This window comes from Cnephaeus nilssonii (genome assembly GCF_951640355.1).
Source record: "Cnephaeus nilssonii genome assembly, chromosome: X".
In the NCBI taxonomy this organism is placed as follows: domain Eukaryota; kingdom Metazoa; phylum Chordata; class Mammalia; order Chiroptera; family Vespertilionidae; genus Cnephaeus; species Cnephaeus nilssonii.
The window spans coordinates 32241752-32267916 of NC_137071.1; the positions used below are offsets into that span (position 1 = coordinate 32241752).

Consider the following 26165-nt stretch of genomic DNA (forward strand, 5'->3'; position numbering starts at 1 on the left):
AAGGAATATTTGGTAGGACACTATTCTGGGACAATATTAAGATTTCAAAACAAAACAAGAAGCTGAGATTCTCTTGAAACCTAATCTTGGACTTCTAAAAACAAACACAAAATCCCAATTTAAACAAAAATAGAAAGCCCATTTTACCTTTACAGTTTTAACAATTTATTTTAGGCTTGGAATGAAAAATATTTTTTTTCAAAGGAACTCAAAGTACTTGCTATTAATCACATTTTTTGCTATTAATCATATTTTAAAAAATCTAAGTAACATTCTTTGGAAGTAGGGATAAGGTCATTTCTTCTGTTTTACAGAAGGGGGGGAAAAGAAAAACAGAGAGACTAACCTATTATCCTAAGGCCTTTGCTCCCCAATCCAGGTTGATTAGTACACTAATGATGAGAGAGTCCAAACAAATTACTATTAAACAACATTAAAATGCCACACCCTTAAATTCAGAGTTCTAAAACAGCTATGTTTTTTTCTATAGCAGCAAGCAGCACTCTTCATAATTTTACACAAAATATTTTTCTGAAAACTGAAACTTTTAAAGGCATTACATTAACAATAGTGTATAATTTTCATCATTGATAACACCATTATGTATCGTAAATGAACACTGCCCAATACGTGGACTTCAGGGAATTATTGATTTAAAAATGTTTAAGATGCTGATTTCAAGATTAGTTTAAATTCAATAAATCACAAGTCTCACAAAATAACCAATATATTATAATATTCCCTTATGGCATGATCTTAGAATGTACTGATCTACAAGCATAACAATATCTACCATGCTTCCTCAGAAAAGAAAAGGGGTAGAAGAGAAGAGAAAAAAATCACCAGACCTATTTCAAGCTTTCCAAACCAAGGTAGGTTGTAAGCTCTTTCAGGACAAAGACTTTGTCCTGAATTGAACATTTTATCAGCAGATATATAGAAAACATACTTTAGATAGATAACTGGTAGATCTCTACATATCATATAGTGCTTTGCCTCCTTTGCTTTAATGTTTTTTTAAAAATCTGATGTTCCTCTTCATACAAAAAGAGGTAAAAAATATCCTTCATTGGTCACACTGATTTCTACAATCTTAGTCTGAGTCTAGAACAACAAGTAATAGAAAGTAGTACTGCAGCATATTACCAAGGGAGGTTGTATATTTCCTTCTTTGGAGAGTTTACTAAAAGAAAATTGATTACAATCTTTCTGGGACAGTTCACAGGCAGTCCTTATGTGGATGGACTGGATGACCTCCTATGTTCCGTTCTATCCAGACGCTTCTGAAATTTTATTTTCAGTATGTTTGATGCTGATAAAAATAAAACAGACCAAAAGCCTTTTTTTACAATGGAGAGGGAATTTGTGTTATACTCTAGGTTCTTAATAATAAGTGGCATTAATCACAATAAAGATTAATGTTTCCCATACCCTCTATATAGATATAGTTGTTTTAGTCTACTAAAGCACCATTATAAAAATTTGAAAGCAACAATCCTATTTTAAGAAGAACGATCTGGTACTAGGAAAAGTTATACACCAGAACAACAAGACCCAACTAGATTATGATGCTTATTAACTCTTGGAAATGAGGCAACCAGTGGTGACAGAGTTTAAATTTTTGTGGTTGGGAAAGGACAATGGGGGAAACGGGGATGTATGTAATATTTTCAAAAATAAAGAATTTAAAATAAATAAATAAATAAATAAATAAATAAATAAATAAATAAATACACCTAAGACTTTTGTAAGGCATAATTGTTTACACAAACGATCAAGGCCAGGGTGATCCCAAGGTGAAGGATTACAGAGAAGTCTAAAGGCATTTTTCACACAAAGAAAAGGGCCTTAGTATGCTTCATTCCAGTATCCAAAGATAACTGGTAGAAATAGGCAATGAAGCCACAATATTTTACTTGGTATCATCACTGCTACATTTGGCTTTAATCAGAACTGTATAATAGTCATCACTTGCAACATGTTCAAATATAAGAAGAAATGGCAAATTGTGCTTATAATCTACTTTCCACACCTTTTTCTAGTGAAATGGCAGGAAAACTGAGTAAAAGTTGAATTGAACTGATAAACTATTGCTGTTTCCAGAATAGTTATTCAAGGAGGAAATCATTGTCAGGATGACTGGAAGGGGTAGAGAAAGTACTTTGGGAAATTTGTTGTGGGGCGGTAGATTGATTCCTGTGAGACAATGTACCAGAGTGCATGCAAGTAGTCCCTAAAGTATTTCTGCTTTTCAGCCCATCATATACCTCCTTTTTGCAAACATTATAGTTTAGTACCCCAAACTGACATATCCATACATCCTTCCTTATTCTGCTGGATCAGGGAGAAGGCTGAGAAATCTTTAATCCTGATCCTTTTTTGTACTGGAGGACCTTAGTCTAGAGTCTAGCTCAATGGATGGCAAAGAAAAATGTTTTCTGAATAAATTAATTTATGGTAAAAGGAAGATAATCCTCAGCACAGCCTATAGATCCAGACTTGGCAGGACCTGTCTACATAATTTATTCAAATTGTCCACCTAATTTAAAGCTGTGCTTTTACGCATCTCTGCCAAGTTTATATGGTATGTATGTGTACATATAATATTATGTTTTCTCAATTAGAAATATAGAAATATCATCAACAAATCAACAACAACAAGTGCTGGCGAGGATGTGGAGAAAAAGGAACCCTCATGCACTGCTGGTGGGAATGCAGACTGGTGCAGCCGCTGTGGAGAACAGTATGAAGTTTCATCAAAAAACTAAAAATGGAACTCCCATTTGACCCAGTGATCCCACTTCTAGGAATATAAAAGGACTAGAAACACCAAGAAACTAGAAACACCAATCAGAAAGAATATATGCACCCCTATGTTCATAGTGGCACAATTTACCATAGCTAAGATTTGGAAACAGCCTAAGTGCCCATCAGCAGATGAGTGGATTAGAAAACTGTGGTACATCTACACAATGGAATACTACGCTGCGGTAAAAAAGAAGGGGTTCTTACCATTTGCAACAGCATGGATGGAACTGGAAAGCATTATGCTAAGTGAAATAAGCCAGTCAGAGAAAGATAAATGTCACATGATCTCACTCATTTATGGATTATAATGAACAACATAAACTGATGAACAAAAACAGATCCAGAGACAGAGAAGCATCGATCAGACCGTCAAATTTCAGAGGGAAGGTAGGGGACAGAAGGGGTAAGGGGGAGAGATCAACCAAAGGACTTGTATGCATGCATATAAGCCTAACCAATGGACACAGACACCAGGGAGGTGAGTGCATGAGTGGGGTGGTGGGGGGCCAATGGGGTGATAAGGACACATATGTAATACCTTAATCAATAAAGAAAAAAATTAAAAATAAATAAAAATAAAAGCCAGGAAAAAAAAGAAATATTACACTCTCTGATTTAGAATTTAATAATTTAAATTATGTAGAATCCCAAATATCCAATTTCTTTCCATTTATTTTTCATTGTTGTTTTTTCTTTAATTGCATTCACCAGACCCCAAGTCAGTCCAGAAATCTTAAGTAAGCTATCTGCCTACTGGCCTGCCAATCCTTTACTAATTCTATCTAGCCTATTGGAAACCAGAATAGGAGTAGAGGAGGGGAACTAGATGGAAAAGACTAAATTAAAAAAAAAAAAAGATTGGTTGTACTTTCTTATGAATAAAATAATCCATTTCATAGCATGAAGTTAGAACAATATTTTCTAAAGAGTTAAACTGGTTTTTACTTAAACTTGGCAAGTATGGTAATGAAAAATGTCCAGATGTACTTCATAATTTCTATAAGAAATTCAACTTTCCTGCTTATTCTCTTACAGGGTTAACTTAAATTTACCACTAAAAATAAAGACATGTGTCCACATGGTCAACACAGACTTTATAAGACTTTATTTCTAACTAAAATTAGCAAAGGCTCTTAAACTTTAAAGATAATGTTGTCTGAAATAATTTGATTTTTCCTGATGAAATATTCATTGGAAATTTTCAGATATAAATCATAAAGATGATCATTTGGTTTCATTGTTTTCTAATCATATATATTCATCTTCTCTGTCATAATTTATAAAATATTAATTTTTGAATATTTCAGCCACTAGTCATTGAGTTAGCTTAAAGTTGATTCCACACTGAAAATTTTTAAAAAATCAACAATGTTCTAATAAATATAGGCTGGGAAAACTGACAAATAGTATTTTTCGAGGTGAAATTCTAGTTCACTTAGTGTTGTTCTTTTTTTAATAGCTCTAGAATAATTTCATTTTCTTTTCAACTACCTTCCTTCTCCTTTGTTTTCATCAAGGTACTCAAATTTTAGTCTATATGCTTACCTCTCCCTCATTATACTGCATTTTGTAATACTTTCCTATTAGGCTGTTTCCTCTTATTGCACTGAAACTCCTATTTCAAAGGTCACTAATAATTCCCTTATTTTGGATTCAATGACCTTTTGAAGTCAGTTTTTATTATTTCTGTATAGTACCAGCAACAATGTTCTTCACCCTCCTTGAAAACTCTTCCCTACCCATTTCTATTAAGAACACTACTCTGATGTCTCAATGAATCCTCTTGTTTCCTTACCCACCTGCTTCCTTTCACATCATCCTAAATGTGAGCATTCACTAGGGTCCTGTCCTTGGTCTCAGCCATCTTTTCATCTCACTTTATAATTACTCCCTTCAAGTGATCTCATTTTTTCTTATGGTTTCAAGCACCTCTTTGTGAATGACTCCCAAAGAGTAGTCTCCAGCCACCACCTTTACCAAGTTCTAGTTACACATTTCCTATTAGCAACTGCACATCTCTATTTGGATGACTTGTTTCAACTTAAATTTAAACATGACATCCATTAATATCACAAATATTATTTAGAAGCTTACCATGTATAAGCATGTGATGGGCAATAAGAAGCTCATGGTCTGGTGGAGAAGGTAGATAAGTTGTTGTTGATATCTCTGTTGAATTTTGAAGTAGTACTATTCCAAAGTATATCTCTACAAAGTATCTTCAATTTTGACAGACCCATTGATATAAGAGGAGAAACGCTAGGACATTAACTGTAAAACCATTGACTTGGCCTCAAAATCTGTTTTCTTTATGTATGTGATTTAAAATAAATACTGTGATAGAGACAATATCCATAGATTAAGAAAATGTTTAGAAGAAAAATTTAATGCTATTATATACAACATGTCTTTTATCATTTTATCATATTCTTTTGCATAGAATAAGCGCTCATCTCTAATCATATGAAATGAAAATTGCTAGACATTTTACTAAAACAAAGTATTTATGTCCACCATTCCAACCTCAAATATTTTCAAGATAGTTTATAAGGACATAAAATGGTGGTCCTTTTTGCAAGTGAGGGGTCATAATTATCTCAATCACTGGGAGATGATCTATCTGATTTTACTTATAATTATTGGAGCAATCCAAGTTTTGATAACCCAAGGGTTCAGATTTTGGGGTTTTTCTTCCCCAGAATCTCTTAACATGAGCTGTTGCACAACATGGTATCTAGTTGTACCATTATCACCTTTCTGTTTTTAATAGTTTTATGCACTGTTTCCCTAGTTTTATATATTAACACTAGTAGCCCATGGTGCGATATCACGTGCAGTAGGCTGCCCGCCGCTTCTGTGGGAGCCAGTAGGAACCGCAGCGAGCTGTCAGGAGCTGCACTGCTTCCACGGGAGCCATGTGGCTTCCATGGAGATGGAAAATAGCCACCAGCACCCACAGGAGCCAGGAGGGAGCTGCATTGCTTCCGTTTGAGGTGGGCCCACCATCTCCTCTAAGGGCCTGTGCTCAGCCGTGGAGGCTGTGGGCCGGCCCCCCTGTCCCCCAGAGGCCCTCCACAGCCAGGGCATCGCCGCGGCAATGAAGCAAGTGTCTCGCCCCAGCCACTCCTCGCCCACTGCCCAGAGGCCCTCCGTTGCCATGGTGACAAAGCAAGCATTACACCAGGCTGCTCACGCTGCCCACTCTCAGCAGCAGCCCCCCCAGGACTGGGGGACTATAGTGAGGCTGAGGGGACTGGGTGCCGCCATTTTGTGGCTATGGGCGCCGCCACCTTTGTGACAGAGTGATGGTTAATATGCATATTACCCTTTTATTAGATAGGATAAAAGTACAAGTCTAATATGTCTCTGTCCAACCACATTTTGCAGTGAAAAAAATCAAATCCATTTTTGTAAATTAGTGATTTCCAAAAAGTAATTAGATGTTGATTTACAGTAAATCAACTTGGGCATCTAAACATACATTATTTATATAAGATTGTGTTAGATGCTTTGTGTTTTAAAATATCATCTGGTACATCACTTTTCATAAAATATAAATGTAGTCACTGACTTTTGAAGGTAAATAGAATGCCCTGTGGCTGGTGGGAAATCTCTGAAACTGTCTCTGACATTTGGGAAGTGAAAGGATCCCCTGTGATGTGCAGTCTTAGTTCTCAAAGTCAACTTTTTAGTGGAGCCAGATTCAATTCCAAGTGATATACTAGTATACTCCTTTCTTAAGCCTATTATTCAGAGCCTGATCATAATACAATTTCTAAGGTAATACACTCACCAGTCAAAAATCATTCTTTGATTTCAACTTCAAAATGTAATCTAAGTCTTAATGTAACTGGGGAATAAGTAAATGTTTAGTCACATTTTCCTCACAATATTTTTATTTGCCTTTTAACGACCTCTTTTTTAAAATCAGACAAATTCCAAGTCTAGTATAGAATTGGCCTTATTCTGGATTTTGTCATATTTCCTACTTATTCCCATTAAAACTTTCCAGGTGTTTGTCTTGTCACCTGGCTAATTCTCTATATCACTACCACTTCCCCTGATTGTCCTGTCAACATTGATCAGAAGATTTAAATTTTAACACCTCTCATTTTTAAGTAGAAATTCACTGAAAAAGTTTTACCCAAACCACTGCCTCTTTTGAGTTCAAAACATTTAGTTGATACATAAGACAAATTATGTTTTAGTTTCTGATGTAACAGACCTGTGGACGAAAGGAGCCACATGCTAACCTGACAAGCTCAGGGGAGGCCTGCGTGGCAGTCTTGCAAACTCAGAGACCTGGAATAACCACAAAGGATGGTTTGAAAATTAAATATTTAACTACAAACAGGTTATAGTGGGCAGTCATTCCTAAACTGATACCTTCCCTGACAAAGATCAACTTGGATCTTCTTTCCTGAGCCCATTTGCCTTTTTGCCTCTAAGATAACATATCTGTGAGATGTCTGGGTAACTTGTAACTTCCTTCTTTTGCTGGAGCCCCTGGGGCACAACCAAATGTGGTAGGCGCCAGGACAGATGCCTCAAATTCCTTCATTATCCTGTTAATTGTTCCTTTACCCACCTAAGTATGTGTCCATCATTTTACTTTTTGTCCAATCCCAGGGGTTTCCCACCGTTTGACTTTATCCAATGAATTTCATGTAGCCCACCTATGTCCCTCCTTTGATGGCAATGTATAAATACAGATGTAACCCACCATTCTTCGGAGCATAATCTCAATTCGTTGAGGTTCTGCTTCCCGGCATATGTCGACAGTTTGGCTCAAATAAACTCACTAAAATTCTTTACAGGTTTCAATGGTTTTTTTCGTTAACAGACCAATTAACTAAGAAGTACTTTTTATAATTTTCCAAGTTCATCAGAAAAGCAATTTTGCAATGACTTTTAAATCAGTTCCAGAATCACATTCAAGTGAGTAATTAACATGTATCAATCAGTAGTCAGGATCATGGACTCCAGAATCAGATAGACCAGGGGTGCTTTGCTGACTCTCTGACATTGTTAGCTCTTTGAGCCTATTTCCTCTTCTTCACAAAGGGCATAATAAGAGTACTGAATTCATTGAGTTGCCACAAGAATTAAATGATATAATACATATAAAGTTCTTAGCACTATGCCTGGTACATTTTAACTGTACAATAAATGATAGCTCTTATTAACAACTAAAGCTGACAAATTACTTGCATGAGAAATTAAAGGGAGATGATGTACCATATTTTAACCTATTAAATAATTATGCTCATATTCCTTCTAAATTAATTTTCAAATATCACACTGGATAGAATAGTTTCTGTTTTCACATTGCTACTATTAAATATATATTTACTGTTACAATTTTAACATTGAGAAAATGCTGTACTTTGATGAAACAATTTGCTGAGTGGTAGCTGTGAAACAGACAAAATTTTCTTATGTTAGAATTGTTAACTGAGATGAATATTCTCTGATGTTTAAAAGGTGAAGTTATCCCCATCTTGACACTGTTGGAAATAACTTAAGCAAAAATGTTTGCCTTCACTCCAACTCTTTGATAGGGTCTCATTTCAAGAAAGAACTAAGCCAAAGGGACAGAACTCAAAGACTAAAGTAGCAGTGCCTTCCTGATAAATTTAGAATATTTACAGAATCATAAAAAGCCACCTTCACTGCCTATATTTTCTTCTAGGATTTTATGGTTTCTAGCACTGTTGGTGGGAATGCAGATTGGTACAGCCACTGTGGAGAGCAGAATGGAGTTACCTCAATATATTGAAAATAAGAAGTCCTGCATTTGGTCATACCGCCCCTCCCCCCAAACTGAAAGGGCCATTCCCCCACACACACACCCAGAGGAGCTAACCACTCTCAGTAGCCATAGGGCAGAAAAGAAAAAAACCCCGGCCTGAGGTGATACAGCCCGCCCCACCCTCAGGAGTCTTGTATGCCACAGCCTGCATTTGGACCTTTTCAGAGGAAACAAAAGCAGGTGTCAAGCTTACAGGTTTGAATAGTCTCACAAAGCTTCAGTGACTAGACTGGGGAAGGGGCCATATGCCCCACTGTCCTGGGAACCTGACTGCTACTATCCCCATATGGGAAAGCAGATAAAAACTTCACGTTTCCAGCCAGTCTCACTGGACTGCCATACTAGGATCTCTGCCCAGCCAAGAGCAGAGTGATATTTTGGGCCACTAGCAGAGTAGTAGGTCTAGGAGAGGGAAGCACACCCACCACATTCCCGGAAAGCTGAACAGCACCTCCCCTCCCTAAAGCCCTTTCAGAAACAGACTTTTGAGAGATTAAGCTTGACAGCCGCCTAGCAGGCCAAGGTGGGCAGAGGCCCAGCCCAGGAATCAGGGGAAGTTTGCTGACCAGACCTGAGCCCCATAAAACTAACCTACTTTAGAGGGCAGAGTGGCCCCTCCTACTTGTAGACAAGTCTTAGGGAGACAGACACAAACACTGCATCACTTGGAGCTTCAAGCTGGTTGCTGAAAGCAAAAGGACAATTTCTGACAGTGGTGAGCAGCTAAGTACCTCACAAGAAGCCCAGAATTGGCAGACAGAATAGTCAGCCTCAGTCATCAGAAGAGCAGGATCCCAATGGAGCTCTCATGAGGCATTGAAGTCTGCTAAACCAAAAGTTATTTCACTTTTTTTCTCTCTTTTCTTTTCTTCTCTTTTTTATTTGTTCCTCTTTCCTTTATTTTGTTTCCTTTTTAAATTTATCTTCTTTATCTATCTGGGTTTTTTTTTTGTTTTGTGTGTGTTTTTTTTAATATATTTTATTGATTTTTTTTTTTTTTTTACAGAGAGTAAAGGAGAGGGATAGAGTGTTAGAAACATCGATGAGCTGCCTCCTGCACACCGCCTACTAGGTACAGGTACATGCCCTTGACCTGAATAGAACCTGGGACCCTTCAGTCTGCAGGCTGACACCTATACACTGAGCCAAACCAGTTTGGGCTATCTGGTGTTTTTTTTATTTGTTATTATTCTAGTCTCTATTGTTTTGTTCATATATCTAATTTTCCTTGTACCTTTTCCTATTCAATGTTTTCCTTTTTTAACTAATCATTTTTTATTTTATTTTTCTCCTGCTTTCTCATATTTTATCCTTTTCTTATTTTAGCTCTATGTGCTTTCTCCTCATTTTCAAATCTTTTCTTTTCTTTTCTTTCATTCCTCCTTTATTTAAAAAAATTTTCCTTCCTCTATTCCCTTAATCTTTTATTCTTTTTTTTTCTTTATCAGTTCTGGACCTACTCCCCCCACCCCCCACCCCTTATTTTTTGTGTGTGTGCTTTTTTGGTTGGTTTGTTTTGTTTTCTCATATTTACTTATTTATTTATTTTCTATCATTTTTACTTTATTTTCTCTTTCCTAATTCTATCTTCTCTGATGGTTGCTTCTATTGGTTCTGTAGGGGTCTTGTGTGTGTTTTTGTTTTGTTCCTTTTGTTTCTTGTTTTTTTGTGATTTATTTTGTTCTGTTCCATCAGCACTTCCACAACTGCTCGCATGACATGGTCAGAGATGAGTCATATAGTCAGCCAGCCTGAGAGGACACTCCATCCACGAAAGGGACAATAACATTCAAGACCCGACTACAAGAGGAGAACCTGAATAACACAAACAAGAGGCTTTCCTAGAGCATCAATTTCAGGATATGTAAGAGAATGCACCACTGGGTCCTATAAAACACCTATTACATAAGACCAACCCACAAAGTCTGGGAGGCATAGCAGTTTGATCTAATACACAGAAAAGAAATCAAAGGGACAGACAAAGAAATAAAACCCAAATGACAGAAAAGGAAGAATCACCAGGAAAGGAACTAAATCAAATGGAGGCAAGCAATTTGTCAAATAAAGAATTCACAATAACTGTAATAAGGTTACTCAAAAAACTCAGTGAGAACTGCAAATAACTTAATGAGTATTATAAGGGACTTAATGAGAATTACACCAACATGAAAAGATAGGTTGAAAAATAAGTAAGAATGAATTGAAAATGCGTAATGACATACCTGAAATAAAGAACATGCTGGAAGGATTCAACAGTAAACTAGAAGCTGAGGACCAAATCAATAAACTAAAAGACAACGTAGAAAAAACAAACAAACCCATTCAGAGCAGCAAATGAAAAAAAAATTAAAAAGCAGGAGAGGCTAAGGAAGCTTTGAGATAACATAAAACATAACATTTGCATCATAGAGGTACCAGAAGGAGAAGAATATGAGAAAGGAATAGAGAACCTGTTTGAACAAATAATGGCAGAAAAATTCCCTAACCTGGTGAAGGAAAAAGTCACACAAGTTCAGGAAACACAGAATCCCTATCAAGATGAACTCCAAAAGACCCAAACCAAAGCACATAATAATTAAAATGGCAAACATTAGGGACAAAGAAAGAATCTTAAAGGAAGCAAGAGAGATACAGAAAGTTACCTACAAGGGAGCTCCCATTAGACTGTCACCTGATTTCTCAACAGAAACACTTCAGGCCAAAAAGGAGTGGCATGAACTATACAAAGTTATGAAAGCCAAGGGACTGAATCCAAGACTACTCTATCCAGCAATGATATAACTCAAAATTGAAGGTGAATTAAAGAACTTCACAGACAAAAAAAAGGCTAAGAGTTTATTACCACCAAATCAGCACTGCAAGAAATGCTAAAGGGACTGTTGTAAGAAGAAATAGAGAGAAAGGGAACGTGGGTATAAAGAATAAGAAAGGAAACAAATAAGTACCTATAAATAATAACCTTAAATGTAAATTGCTTAAATGCTCCAATCAAAAGACACATGGTAACTGAATAGATAAGGAAACATGACCCATATATATGATTTCTACCGGAGACCCACCATAGAACAAAGGTCTCACACAGAATGAAAATGAATGGATAGAAAATATTTCCCAGGCAAATGGAAATTTAAAAAAAGCTGGGGTGACAATACTCATATCTGACAAAATAGATTTAGAAGTGAAAGCTAAAATAAGAAATAATAAAGGCTACTTCATAATACTAAAGGGATCCATACAACAAGAGCATATAACTCTGGTAAGCATATATAACTCTGATAAGCATACTCTGGTAAGCAAGAGGATATACCTCGGTAAGGATATAACTCTGGAAAGCATATAACCCAATAGAGAAGCACCCAAATATGTAAAATAACTTATGGAGAATTTTAAGGGAGAGATCAACAGCAATACAGTCATAGAAGGGGATTTAAACACCATCATTGGATATATCTTCTAGATAAAAAAATCAACATGGAAACTGCAAACCTAAATGACACACTAGCTCAGATGGAATTAATTGACAGTTTTAGAACATTTTATCCCAAAGCTATAGAATATACATTCTTCTCAAGTGCACGTGAGATATTTTCAAAGATAGACCACATGTTAGCACATCAAATACTTCTCTTCAAGTTCAAGACTGAAATCATATCAAGCATCTTCTTGGATCACAATGCCATGAAATTATAATCAACTATAATAAAAACACTCAAAAACAAACACAAAAAGGCTAAACATCATGCTATTAAACAATGAATGGGTTACCAAATAAATCAAAGAAGAAATAAAAAACATCCTGGTAAAAAAAAAAGAAAATTAAAACAAAACAATCCAAAATCTATGAGAAACAGTGAAAGCAGTCCAGAGTAGGAAGTTTATAGCTTTACAGGCCCACCTAAGAAAAAGAAAGAAAGAAAAAGAAAAACTAATAAGTTAGCTAACTCTACAACTTAAAGAATTAGAAATAGAACAAGAAAAGCACAGAGTAAGTAGAAGGAAGGAAATAATCAGAACAGAAATAAATAATATACAGAAAAAAATAAAAAGGTCAATAAAACCAAGAGCTGCTTCTTTGAAAAGATAAATAAGACTGATGAATCTTTAGCCAGACTCATCAAGAAACAAATAGAGAGGACCCAAATAAACAAAATCAGAAATTAAAGAGGTGAAGTAATAACTGACACCACAGAAATACAAAGGATCATAAAAAAATCCAACAAACTGGACAACATGGACAAAATAGACATATTCTTAGAAAAATAAAATCTTCTAAAACTGAATCAGGAAGAATTGGAAAAGGTGAATAGGCTGATAACTACTGATGATACTGAAGCAGTAATAAAAATAAAAACAAATAAACTCCCAGCAAACAAAAGCCCTGCTCTGGATGGCTTCACAGGGGAGTTTCACCAAACATTCAAAGAAGAACTAACACCTATCCTCCTCAAAGTATTCAAAAGAGGAAAGAATACTTCCAAGCTCTTTTTTTGAGACCAGTATTATCCTAATTCCAAAACCAGATAAATACACCACAAAGAAAGAGAATTACAGCCCAATGTTCTTGATGAACATAGATGCTAAAATCCTCAATAAAATATTAGCAAGTTGGATCCAGCAATACATTAGAAAGATCATACACAATGACCAAGTGGGATTTTCTCCAGGGATGCAAGGTTGGTATAGTAATGCCAAATCAATAAATGTGATACATCACATAAACAAATTGGAAGACAAAAATCACATAATCATATCAATTGATACAGAAAATCATTCAACAAACTCTAACGCCATTTTTTTAATAAAAACTCTCAGCAAAATGGGAATAAAGGGTGTATACCTCAACATGATAAAGGCCATATATGACAAACCTACAGCCAACATCATACTCAAAGGGTAAAAACTAAAACCATTTCCCTTAAGAACAGGAACAAGACAGGAATGCCCACTTTCATTAGTCTTATTCAACATAGTATTGGAAGTCCCAGCCACAGTGATGAGACAAGAAGAAAACATGAAAGGCATCCAAATTGGAAAGGAGGAAGTAAAATCCTCATTATTTGCAGATGACATGATATTATACATAGAAAACCCTAAAGACTCCACAAAAAAAAAAAAAACTACTAGGTTTAATAAATGAATTTAGCAACGTAGCAGGATAAAAAATTAATACCCAGAAATCTATGGCATTTGTATATACAAATAATGAACTCTCAGAAAGAGAAACAAACAAACAAAAAAAAAATCCCATTTATCATTGCAACAAAAATTAAGATACTTAGGAATAAACTTAACCAAGGAGGTAAAAGACCTATACTCGTAAAACTACAGGACATTGAAAAAAGTGATAGCGAAAGATATAAACAAGTGGAAGAATATACCGTGTTCATGGACTGGTAGAATCAACATTATTAAAATGTCCATACTACCCAAAGCAATCTATAGATTCAATGCAATCCTTATTAAAACACCAATGCCGTATTTCACAGATTTAGAACAAACACTCCAAAAATTTATATGGAACCCAAAAAGACCCCAAATAGCTGCAGCAACCTTGAGAAAGAAGAACAAAGTTGGATGAATCAGAATACCAGATGCCAAGTTATACTGCAAAGCCACTGTACTCAAAACAGCCTAGTACTAGCACAAAACAGACATATAGATCAATGGAACAGAACAGAGACCCCAGAAACAGATCCAAGCCATTATGCTCAATTAGTATTTGATAAAGGAAGTAAGAACATACAAGCCAGTCTCTTCATTAAATGGTGTTGAGAAAATTGGGCAGGTGGATGCAAAAAAATGAAACTAGCTAGACCACCAACTTACACCATACAGGAGAATAAACTCAAAATGGATAAAAGACTTAAATGTAAGTCGTGAAACTATAAAAATAGAATAAGAAACCATAGGCAGGAAAATCTCACACCTCTCTCAACCTCTCCCATAGCAATATGTTTACCAATACATCTCCTAGGGCAAAGGAAATTTAGGAGAAAATAACAACTGGGACTACATCAAAATAAAAATCTTCTGCATAGCAAAAGAAACCATCAACAAAATTAAAAGAGAGCCAGCTGCACAAGTGAAGATATTTGTCAATGATACATCTGATAAGAGGTTAACTTTCAAACCATATAAGGAACTCATACAACCTAACAAAAGGAAGACAAACAATCCAATTTAAAATGGGCAAAGGACCTAAATAGACACTTCTCCAAAGTGGACATACAGAAGGCCAAGAGACATATGAAAAAATGCTCAAAGTCACTAATTATCTGAGAGATGCAAGTTAAAATGACAATGAGGTATCACCTCACACCTGTCAGAATGGCTATCATCAACAAACCACAAGTGTTGGTGAGGATGTGTAGAAAAATAGAACACTAGTACACTGCTGGTGGGAATGTAGACTGGTACAGCCACTGTGGAAAACAGTATGGCATTTCTTCAAAAGATTAAAAATGAAACTCCCATTTGACCCAATGATCCCATTTCTAAGAATATATCTTAAGAATTCCAAAATACCAATCAGAAAGAATATATGCACTCCTGTGTTCATAGTAGTTAAATTTACAATAGCTAAGATTTGGAAGCAGCCCACATGCCCATCAGCAGATGAGTGGATAAAAAGTCTGTTGTACATCTTTTCAAAATGGAATACTATATGGCTGTAAAAAGGAAGGAAGTTTTCCCATTTTCAATAGTATGGATGGACCTGGATAGTTTTTTTGTTTTGTTTTGTTTTTTTACTATTTTTTTTATTTTCTTTATTGATTAAGGTGTCACATATTTGTCCTCATTCCCCAATTCCCATCCCACACCCCTCCCCACGGATGCCCCCACCCCCCTGTTGTCCTTAACCATTGGTTAGGCTCGTATGCATGCACACAAGTCCTTTGGTTGATCTCTCCCCCCTATCCCCACCCTCCCCTACCCTCCCTCTGAGGCCCGACAGTCCAATCGATGCCTCCTTGTTTCTGGGTCTGTTCTAGTTCATCAGTCTATGTTGTTCATCATTTCCCCTAGATGAGTGAGATCATGTGTTACTAGAAATATACTTATAAGAACCGAATGTGAGACGAGCAATAATAGCTATGCTGACAGGCAAATGAATCAGTCTGTAGTGAGTTTCTTTCTGGACCAACAGTTCTTTTGAGACCCAATTTCAATGTCCACCAGTTCCTTATGTGTACATGTCGGCACTGACTTTTCAGCTCTGGATGGTGGACAAATGGTGGTAATGCAGGTCCGACTCCCTCTGGTTTGGTCTCGCCTGGACCCAGGGGCACAGCTTCACCCGGACTCAGGGGCGCGCAGCCTCACCCGGACCTGGGACCCAGCATCACCCGGGCCCCGGGGCGCGTGGCCTCACCCAGACCCAGGGGTGCGTGGCCTCACCTGGACCCAGGTGCGCGTGGCCTCACCCAGTCCCGGGATCCAGCCTCACCCGGACCCAGGGGCGCGCGGCCTCACCCGGACCCGGGCTCCAGCCTCACCCTGACCCAGGGGCGCGCGGCCTCCCCCGGACCCAGGGGCGCACAGCCTCACCCGGGCCCGGGGGCTTGCGGCCTCACCCGGGCCCGGGACCTAGCCTCATCCGGACCCAGGGGCGCGGCCTCACCCGGACCCAGGTGGAACTGGATAGTTTTATGCTAAGCAAAATAAGCCAGTCAGAGACAGATAAGTATTACATGATCTCACTCATATGTGGAATCTAATGAACAAAATAAACTGATGAACAAAATAGATCCAGAGACATAGAAGCATGGAACAGACTGGTGAATTTCAAAGGGAAGGCGGAGGTTGGGGGTTGGTGGGGAGTAATTAACAGGGGAACTTATATGCATATATGCATAGCCCATGGACACAGACAATAGTGTGGTGAAGGCTTGGGAGGTGGGGGTGCAAGCTTGCATTGGTCAATGGGAAAAATAAACAAATGGGACATCTGTAATACTTTCAACAGTAAAGATAAATTTTTAAAAATTTTAAATAGAACTGCCTTGCCCTGGCCAGTGTCATTCAGTGGTTAGAGTGTCAGCTCATGCACCAAAGGATTTCAGGTTCAATTGCTGCTCAAAGGCATGTACCTGGGTTGCAAGTTTGATCCCTAGCTCCAGTCAGGAAGCATGCGGAAGCAACCAATTCATGTGTCTCTCTCACATCTCTCTCTCTCTCTCTCTCTCTCTCTCTCTCTCTCTCTCTCTCTCCCTCCCTCCCTCCCTCCCTCTCTCCTTCCCTTCCACTCTCTCTCAAAATCAACAGGAAAAATATCCTCAGGTGAGGATTATCAAAAAAAGTTCAGTATGTGAACCTGAAATCCCACTTCTGGTAAGTTATCAAAAGAAACCTGAAACACTAATTTGAAAGTACATATAGCTCCTATGTTCATTGCAGCATTATTTAAAATAACCAAGATTTGGAAGCAGGCCCAGTGTCCATAAATAGGTGAGTGGAGATACATTTTTTAAAAAAGTGGAGGTACATTTACACTGTGGGATACTACTTGGCTGTAAAAAAGAAGGAAATCTTACCCTTTGCAATAGCAGGGATGAACCTGGAGATCATTATGCTAAATGAAATAAGCCAGTCAGAGAAAGACAAGTACCATATGATTTCACTCATGTGGAATCTACTAAACAAAATGAACTGACAAGTAAAATAGAAGACAGACTCATAGACAGAGAGCAGGCTGACAGCTGGGGTGGAGCTGGGGCTGGAAGGGTGGAGGGATTGAGCAATAAAAGAAAAAAAGACAGAAAAGTAATGGACGAAGACAACAGTGTGGTGATTGCAGGGATAGGGGCGCAGAGGAGGGGGAAGAGAGTAGAGGGGGGATAAATGTTGATGGACAGAGACTTGACTTGGGGTGTTGGACACACAATACAATGAACAGATGATGTATTGTAGAATTGTGCACCCAAAACCTGCATGATTTTGTTAACCCGTGTCACCCCAATAATTTCAATAAAATATTTTAAGCCACCTTTTTATTATGTTCGTCTATAGCCACACAAAGACAATTTTCAGGGAGAGAAATTAATACATAAAAGTTCAATATGTAGCACAAATGTTACTTTAAAATGTGCCCTTGGTTAGGTGGCTCAGTTGCTTGGAGCATTGTCCCATACACCAAAAGGTTGAATTTCCAGTCAGGGCACATACCTAGATTGCAGGTTTGATCCCGTCAGGGCACGTACAAAAGGCAACTGATCAATGTTTCTCTCTCACATGGATGTTTTTCTCTCTTATCTTTCCCCCTTTCCTCTCTCCCTAAAATCAATAAAAACATATCCTCCCATGAGGAAAATAAATAAACAAACTGTACATGCGAATGGCGTTACCAACCTCCCTACCTCCCCCACTCCGATCTAACTCTCATGCAGATTATGGATACAGACATATTTGTTTGGTTGTTAGGTAGGCATCCTCCAGCCTTTTTCTTTCTTTTCAGAAATCATCCCATCTTAAATGGCAATTACAGATTCCTAATCATATTACAAGATTTTAATGTACTATTGATATATCTCTGCTCAATACCTATACACTAAGTGGATGTGTAAACAACACAGTATTTAGGAGTGGGTTCTTATGCCAGTTCTGCCATTTGCAGCTCTTTGATCTTAAGCAATGTACCTTATGTTTCTTGGTCTTAGAGATACCCCCTCTGATCACAGGACCTGGATCTAATAACAGCACTTAACTCACAATGTTATTTCAAGGATAAAATTAATTGAGATAATGTATGTAAAGCACAAGGCACAATGCCTAACATATATGATGCATAAATAAATATTAGTCTTTACTATCACTAGAGTCAAATCTTGATTAATCATGTTAATGAAAGGGTAATGAAACAAAAAATCTAGCGGCACTGACACTAAATAGTTTTAAATATACAACCTTTGAAATTGTCATTATATTTTAAAACTATTTTTAAGTTTTGCCTCAATTCTGGCAATCTACAGCACTTTGAACCAACTAATAAAACCTAAATGTGAGAGACTGGGCTAGAAAATAATTCCTTTGCTTGGAATTCTTAACTACTGGCCAAATGTAAAAAGTTAGCTTTGTCTCTCATATTACTAAAAACCGTCAGCATAAATGAGTTTTCCCTTCTCTCTTAATGTAAAGTTGTTTAATCTTGGTCTGGATTGAGAAGTAATTAAGTATCATGTTTAAAAGGCCTCCTGGTGGACTGCAAAAGAGATTTGAAAGAAAACAGATGGTCAGATAGTCACCAACAGATTCTCAATCTGTTTATCTTTATCCGTAAGTAATGAAATATAACATTCACCACTTACAATTTACTTAAGCCAGAAAACATTCCTGTAAAAGATATATGTTTAATTGCACAGTATATATTTTAGAAAATAATTTAAAGATTAACTACAGAGAATTTGAACATTTGACCTGATTGCTGTGGGGCTTCAATTTATTTTATTATGTTTTTGAGACTAACCCAGGGGAAGGACTGGCTTTAAGGTTTATTGATCAAAACGCTTCCTCAATAGTGTAACTAGTCTTTGAGCTAGAGATAAATGCATTTTATTCTTCTTATTCTTCTCTCGTGCCAGATTATGAATCTTTTACTAAATTCTATAATATATTCTTCCCTATAACTATTTTACTTTTAAGTATCTTTTAAATATATGTTTTTATTGATTTTAGAGAGAGAGAGAAAGGGAGAAGGAGAGAGAGAGAGAGAAACATCAATGATGAGAGAGAATGTGCTGCTTCCTACATGCCCCCTACTGGGGATGGAGCCTGCAACCAGGGTATGTGCCCTGACCAGGAACTGAACCAGGAACCTCTTGATTCATGGGTTGATGCTCAACCACTGTGCAACACTGGCTGGGCTTAAGCACCTTTTTAAATACTTATGAATCATCATCATTGATAACTGTGTTTTCCAAGCTGTTTTAAGTTGGATCAAATTATTCCAAATATTCCATCATTGCTGTGAAATTTAGGAAGTCAGTCATCAAATAGAGAGCACCCAGCTGAAGGCACTGATCTTGAGTTCCTACATTTGCCATGTAAAAACTGCCCAGTTTCCACTGTTAAAGACATCCAAAATCCATGTCCAGTCATCTGATGAACAGTTTCTGATTTTGCTCCTTTAAGTAGTTTATAAATAGCTTTAAAGAGAATTCAATCAAACCTTGGAAGCTATACAAAGACCACTGCATACATCAAATCAATGTTTGATTTATAAATACAGAGAGGCAACAAAGTTGTCACCTAAGATGCAATTAATTGAGAATTATATAGATGAAGAACTGGCTTGTTGTTCTATATCTTTATTATCTAAAAGAAGAAAACACTGTGACTAGTGACTCATGCACTGGCTATCATGAGTGTTCATTTTACTCACTTGTTTTTTATAACATGTACACTGAATACTGCCATAGAGAAAATGTATGCATATTTCATTTGCTATATGGACAACCAAGTAGTTTATGCTTTAGCAGTCATAAAAGGGATCATTTTACAAAAGTTATTCCATAAATCAAACTCGCAGAAATCATCTATCTACCACAACTTTAAAATTTCTACATAAATCATACTTAGAATGCATAGAGGCCACAAAATGGAGATCATTATAGATCTAAGGGAAAGAAGTATAGAAAGAAAATTTCTAAACCAGTTTAAACCAACCTATTATCACTCTAGTAATTCTGACCATAGGCCAATGTTGATTTTTGTTAAAATCCATTGAAATTTAGTAAGCTATATAAGCTCTGTGCTTACTATTTCTTTTCCATTAAAAGTAAATTTACAGGGTTTTACAATCTCAAGAAAAGCATACTATATATTACTGTTATAGTGGATTAAGATATGCATGAATAGTTCTGAACATGCAGAAATCACTTCCTATAGACTGACAGTTTGGGAGCTGCATTCCTTCTAAATGGTTTCCATAAAATGGAATAGTATTAAGACCTGAATTTCATACCTTGACCTATAAAAAATCAGTTCCAAATGTGCATGTCTTCACAATCTCCCAGATCTTGAATGGTCATTTATTCCACTTATTGGCATTCACCTTTAGATATACTATCCCTCCTTCACACTAGCCCCCTTTTTTCCTATTCCCCTATATGTATATGCCCAGGCAATTGTTACACTTACAAGACTTACTCCTTTCCATACTTCTCACCTCATGTTGACATTTATCTCCTCATTCCTCCTAGCTGTCAAGCATCACTTGGAAGGTATATATCTTGTTGTTTAAATACAATATTTGGATTCAAATAACTTGTATGTGATTCAAGCTCTGTGACTTACTAGTTGTGTGGCCTTGGGAAAGCTATTTAACCGCTCTGAACCTGTATTTCCTTATCTTAAAAATATGATAATCATAGTATCTAATTCATAAGACTACAGTTGTCAAGAAAAAAATGAGATAGTATCTGACACACTTAAGTGTTTCTACTATCCTATCTAATAATAGACAAATATGCAAATTGACCATACCTCCGACACACCCACAAGCCACGCCCACCATCCAATCAGAGAGGGTATGCAAATTAACCCAAACCAAGATGGCTACAGCCACAGAGAGCAAGGTTTCCCAGGTAACAGAGGAAGCCAAGCTTTCTGCCAGCCGTTGCAGGCTTAAGCCTCCACTCAAGCTGCAAAGTTTCAATTATAGAAGGTAAATAAATTCAAACAAATGGCGGCAGAATGGAGCTTGAGAGAGCAGGCCAGGGTTGCCGCCGGCAACAGGGGAAGCAAAGCTTTCAGCACACCCTGGCCGGGCCCACCCGCTTAAGGCAACAAAGTTTCAATTATAACCCCAACACAAATGGCTGCGGGCCTAGGAGGGAGCCCCAGGCTTGGCTCTGCTCCAGGCTACAAAGTTTCAATTGTAGAAGGAAAATAAATTCCAGATACCAGGGCTTCCGCTTGCATTGCCAGGGGTCGTGGCCCGCCTGCAAACCACCACAGGCCCCTCGCTCAGGCCGCCCCACGCCCCAAGGGAACCCCACCCTGATCAGGGACACCCTTCAGGGCAAACCAGCTGGCCCCCACCCTTGTTACCAGGCCTCTATCCTATCTAATAAAAGAGTACTATGCAGATTGATCATCATTGCAACACACAATATTGCTGCCCCCATGTGGTCAAAGATCCTGCCCCCATGTGGACACAAGATGGCCACCACAAGATGGCCAGCAGGAGAGGGCAGTTGGGAGGCACCCGGCCTGCAAGGGAGGGCAGTTGGAGGTGATCAACCCTGCAGGAGAGGGCAGTTAGGGGTAACCAGGCTGGCAGAGGAGGAAAGTTGGGGGCAAACAGGCTGGCAGCAGAGTGGTTAGGGGGTGATCAGGCTGGCAGGCAGAAGTGGTTAGGGGCAATCAGGAAGGCAGGCAGGCAAGCAGTTGGGAGCCAGCAGTCCTGGATTGTGAGAGGGATGTCCGACTGCCCTGGGATCGGCCTAAACGGGCAGTCGGACATCCCTTGAGAGGTCCCAGATTGGAGAGGGTACAGGCTGGGCTGAGGGACAACCCCCCTCCGTGCACGAATTTTGTGCACCGGGCCTCTAGTCATTATTATAGTTACTATCAAGAAATGCATTGCAAGAACCAACATATTTGCTTTCATTTCTAAACTCTTGAAAAGCAAGTCTTACTCTTCCATATTGGGACAGAATTGAGTATTAGTTTGAAAACTTTTTTTAAAAATCAGGCTATGAGGTAGTCTTTGAGGTAAAGGGCAACTTGAGAAAAAGAAAGAATGTTAATATGTCATGCAATTCTAATAGATCCTACACTGCCTGATAAAACATTTAATATTGGTTATTTTTATGACAACAATTAGGAGTCAGAAAACCGTCAGAAATTACTAATACAAAACCAATAGCTATATTTTAAATGTTATTCAGAGAACTACACTTAGTCACTTAATAGGAATGCTTTTGTGCAATTGTTGGGTTCCCATTATGATGTTTGCTGCAAAATTTCTAAATTGTGTCTTAAAACAACATTGCATCAGTCTTTAAGGAAAACCCTTAGTATTGTAAACTGAAGCATGCCCGTTTATTGTATAAAGGATCTCTTCCTGAAGTACACTCAATTTATAGTGTTTTAGTATTATTTGAAAGTACTATAAGATTATAATAAAACAAGGATTTATTTTGGCAATATGCAGTAGAACATTGCTAACAGATGCATCAGAAGTATTGCTGCAACAACAGACAAATCTCTAATTATCCATAAGAAAATAAAATACAAGTAGCATAAATATTTACTTGCATAGACTTCAACAATGGAGGCTAAAAATGGACATAAGAGGAGAGAGCAGTCATTTTTCAGGCTCTTAGAAACTTATCTAAACAAAGAGAGAGGTACAATTGCTCTTACATGAACAGAAATTCTAAAAGGAGTTTCTTCTTAACTCTTCTTCCAGGGAAGAATAAATAGAAATATTGAAACTGCCTATCACCCAACGTGAAACTAATTTCTTGATCTGTTCAATCTAAGTAAAGGTTTTACTAAAGGTATTAAGCTGGTCTTTAAAATTTTACAATCATTGTATTGTACTTGAGACTCTGAACAACTCAAATATTACTTTGAAATATAAAAATTAATATACATGGAAAATAATAAGGCAAGAAGCTCATAAGGTTCAAAGGCAATATAAAACATTTTCTTTTGTTCACCCTAACTTTGCTGGAAAAATATAAGGTTAAGTATTCTATTTCAAAACTGTCTAAGCAACCCACACATGGTGGCCAAAAAGACAAAGTTAAAGGTTCAATCAAGGTTCTTGTGATTTCACACAACCTTCAGTTCTACTCCAAAATCTCTTAGGGGGTAAATAAACAAAAAAAAACCCCAAAACCTAAAACATGGAAAAGCTGCTGCTCTGAAGCTCAGAAGAGGGAGGGGGTTCCTACATCCTGCATCTGAACCCACACATCTGCTCTGTTGGCTTTTCTCTTGAGTTGTAAACAGAGACACTTTCACTTATCATGGATATACACTAAGCTTTCACCCTTTTGCTACCCATAGCTACTGAAAATTGTTTATCCTTTTGCTACTCACAGCTGCTGAAAATTATTATAAATTAAGAGCATGTGAATTGGGGGAAGGGCGGGTGTCCTATCATTTGAAGAAGGAGCAACTTTAATCTTCCACTGCATAAGAAGCTATTCCTTAGTTCCCTTTCCATTTCTCAATGCATTTGAAGCAGTTAGGAATTATTAGGAGTAAAATCTTCTGAAAGAAAACAAAAGTCAAAATAAGAGACAATATGGGAGGGGGGAAAACAGATCCCTCATCTTTAATTTTTTTTTAAACCACAACTTTGTTTCCTTGTTCCCAGCTTCCCTTCTCATTCTGCCTAGTTCTAACAATCTTTAGACTTAAGTTAAACACCCTCTCCTATATACTAGCAAAATAACTCTTTGATTACTCTCTGAAAATAAACACAATACCTCAGTGAGCCTCCACTCAGTCATTATCAGTTACAGCATGTTTTACATCCTTTACAGATGTGCACTTCTGCCCTGTACCTCAGTAACTAGAGCATGTATGTCAAATGTCCCACTTTTGAAACTCACCAGTATATGATTTTTACCTGAGTTCTTCACCTAACCTTAAAGACTCTCTAGCACCAACTCTCATCTACTAAAACTCGGTAGCTTTCTTTTTCCTTCAAAGGAAAAATGAGGCCCTAACGTCGTGTCACAAGGCAAACAAAGCTAAATTCCATGAAAAATGAAATCGATGCAACAAAGGGAAGAAAGGAAAGAAGGCGGGGGGGGGTGTCTTTCAAAAGAGAAGCTGCTAGAATTTCTGAAATTTAATGATTCTCCACAGCAGAAGACTGGTGAGTAGAAAAACAAAAAAGGTGGGCTCCCCACCCTTCTTACCGCCGTAGAGCCTGAGGAAGATGCAATATACACGCGGATCACCATCCTGGGAACAGTGGTTGAGGTTGTTTGGGTCCTGCAAATGGCTGGAGAGAAGCTGCAGCAAAGGCTGGAATTGAGCTAGGGGCCCAAGCAGAGGTTGGAAGAGAAGGGTGGGGGAATGGGGAAGGTTGATCTCGCCAGAACCCCGCCTCCTTCCTTGGCTGCTTTCACTACGCTGGGAGCTCTGCAGTCCCTGCCCCAAATCCCGGAAGGCACAGACTTGTTTGCATCATTCTTTTTTTTTTTTTTTAATAGGGAATCTCGAATAGCACCGCGAGATCTGTTGAAACATTAGTTTTTGACGATTGCCTCCCCGAGAAGAGGAATAGAAGAAACAGAAGAAAAAAAAAAAAAAAGAGAGAGAGAGAGAGAGAGAGAGAGAGCTTTTAATTAAATTAGACTAGAATGAAGGACCTTTTCCCGTGAAGACGGAAAGTTCTGCATATAACTTTCTGCTCATAAATGTATGCAAATAAGAAGACACATATTCCTTGAAAGAGGAAGCTGTATGTTGAATCCAGACACTAGTAAGAAAGCCCATGCTCTCAGAACCTTGTACATTTTAAGGCTCCTATTAATTATGTACTGATTGTTCTGATGTTGGATAGCAGCAGGAATTGGGCACTGAAGGACTGAGCGATGCCACATAAGGTTTTAAAAAGTTTCAGGTTTCCCTAAGCCCAGAAAAGGCAGGATTGGGTTTCTTTGTGAGCTTTGCTTTTTGTTAAGATAGGGGATCCTGCTTCTGTGAGAATACTCAGCAAGACTGATTGACTGGCAAACTCAAGAAAGGAGGAAGAAGTTGAAAACCAAAAAAAAAAATTGAAAGTACGGTGTTAGAAAGTAAATGAGTTTTTGTTTTGTTTTGTATTGTTTGCTTAATAACTGACTGAGGAAAGGGTGTTTGGATCCTATGTTGTAGGAGATGTTGAAATGGTAAGCAGAAAGAGAGAGCAAAAGGCTATTTATAGTTCTAGGGAAATGAGCAAACAAAAATGTCCAGAGAGGGACCATATACCTCAGACTGTAATTTCAATTTCCAAATTATGTCAAATGAACAGAACTAAGGAACTTGCAAATTGAATGGATAGAGGGAGTCAGTCACCTGTGTCCTACTTCTTTACTTTTCCTTTTCAGTTTGTTTCCCTCTATATTCAAGTGGTTTTATCACCATTCAATAATTGTAGTAGCTTCCTAACTCTTCCCTGTTCACAGGTTTTTCCCTTCTCCAATTTATGTGATCCATAGAACAACCTTGAGAGGTGAATATTATTACATCAGTTTTACAGAAGAAACTGAGACTCAAGAAAATAAGTAATTTCCCCAAAGTCATATAGCTAGTAAATTCCAGAGTCAGGACTAGAACTCAAGTCTAACTCCAAAGGCCACCCTCTTAACCATAATTGCAATATACTGCCTCGAACAGGGAAAGTACTCAATAATTGTTAACTTTCCCCACCCTAAAACATCACTTTTATATGGCACTAAAGACAATGTAATCTGAAATACTTAACATAGTTCTCCATTGACTATCAATCCAAACCTACATTGTTTCTAAGGAGCTCCCACCATAATCTGGCCCTACACTATTCATACAATCTTCATTGCTTCCATAAATTAAC

The 26165-nt window shown here is 37.7% G+C and overlaps 1 protein-coding gene across 1 annotated transcript in view; it reads right to left on the reverse strand.

The window, feature by feature from the left end:
* The window catches only part of SH3BGRL (SH3 domain binding glutamate rich protein like), a 154996-nt gene extending 130266 nt beyond the window's left edge, over positions 1-24730 (reverse strand). Inside the window, exon 1 of the mRNA XM_079765732.1 lies at positions 24502-24730. Within this exon, the coding sequence (XP_079621858.1) occupies positions 24502-24546 (45 nt within the window). The 5' untranslated portion in view covers positions 24547-24730. The remainder of the gene's footprint in view (positions 1-24501) is intronic.
* Between the last annotated feature and the right edge of the window lie 1435 nt (positions 24731-26165).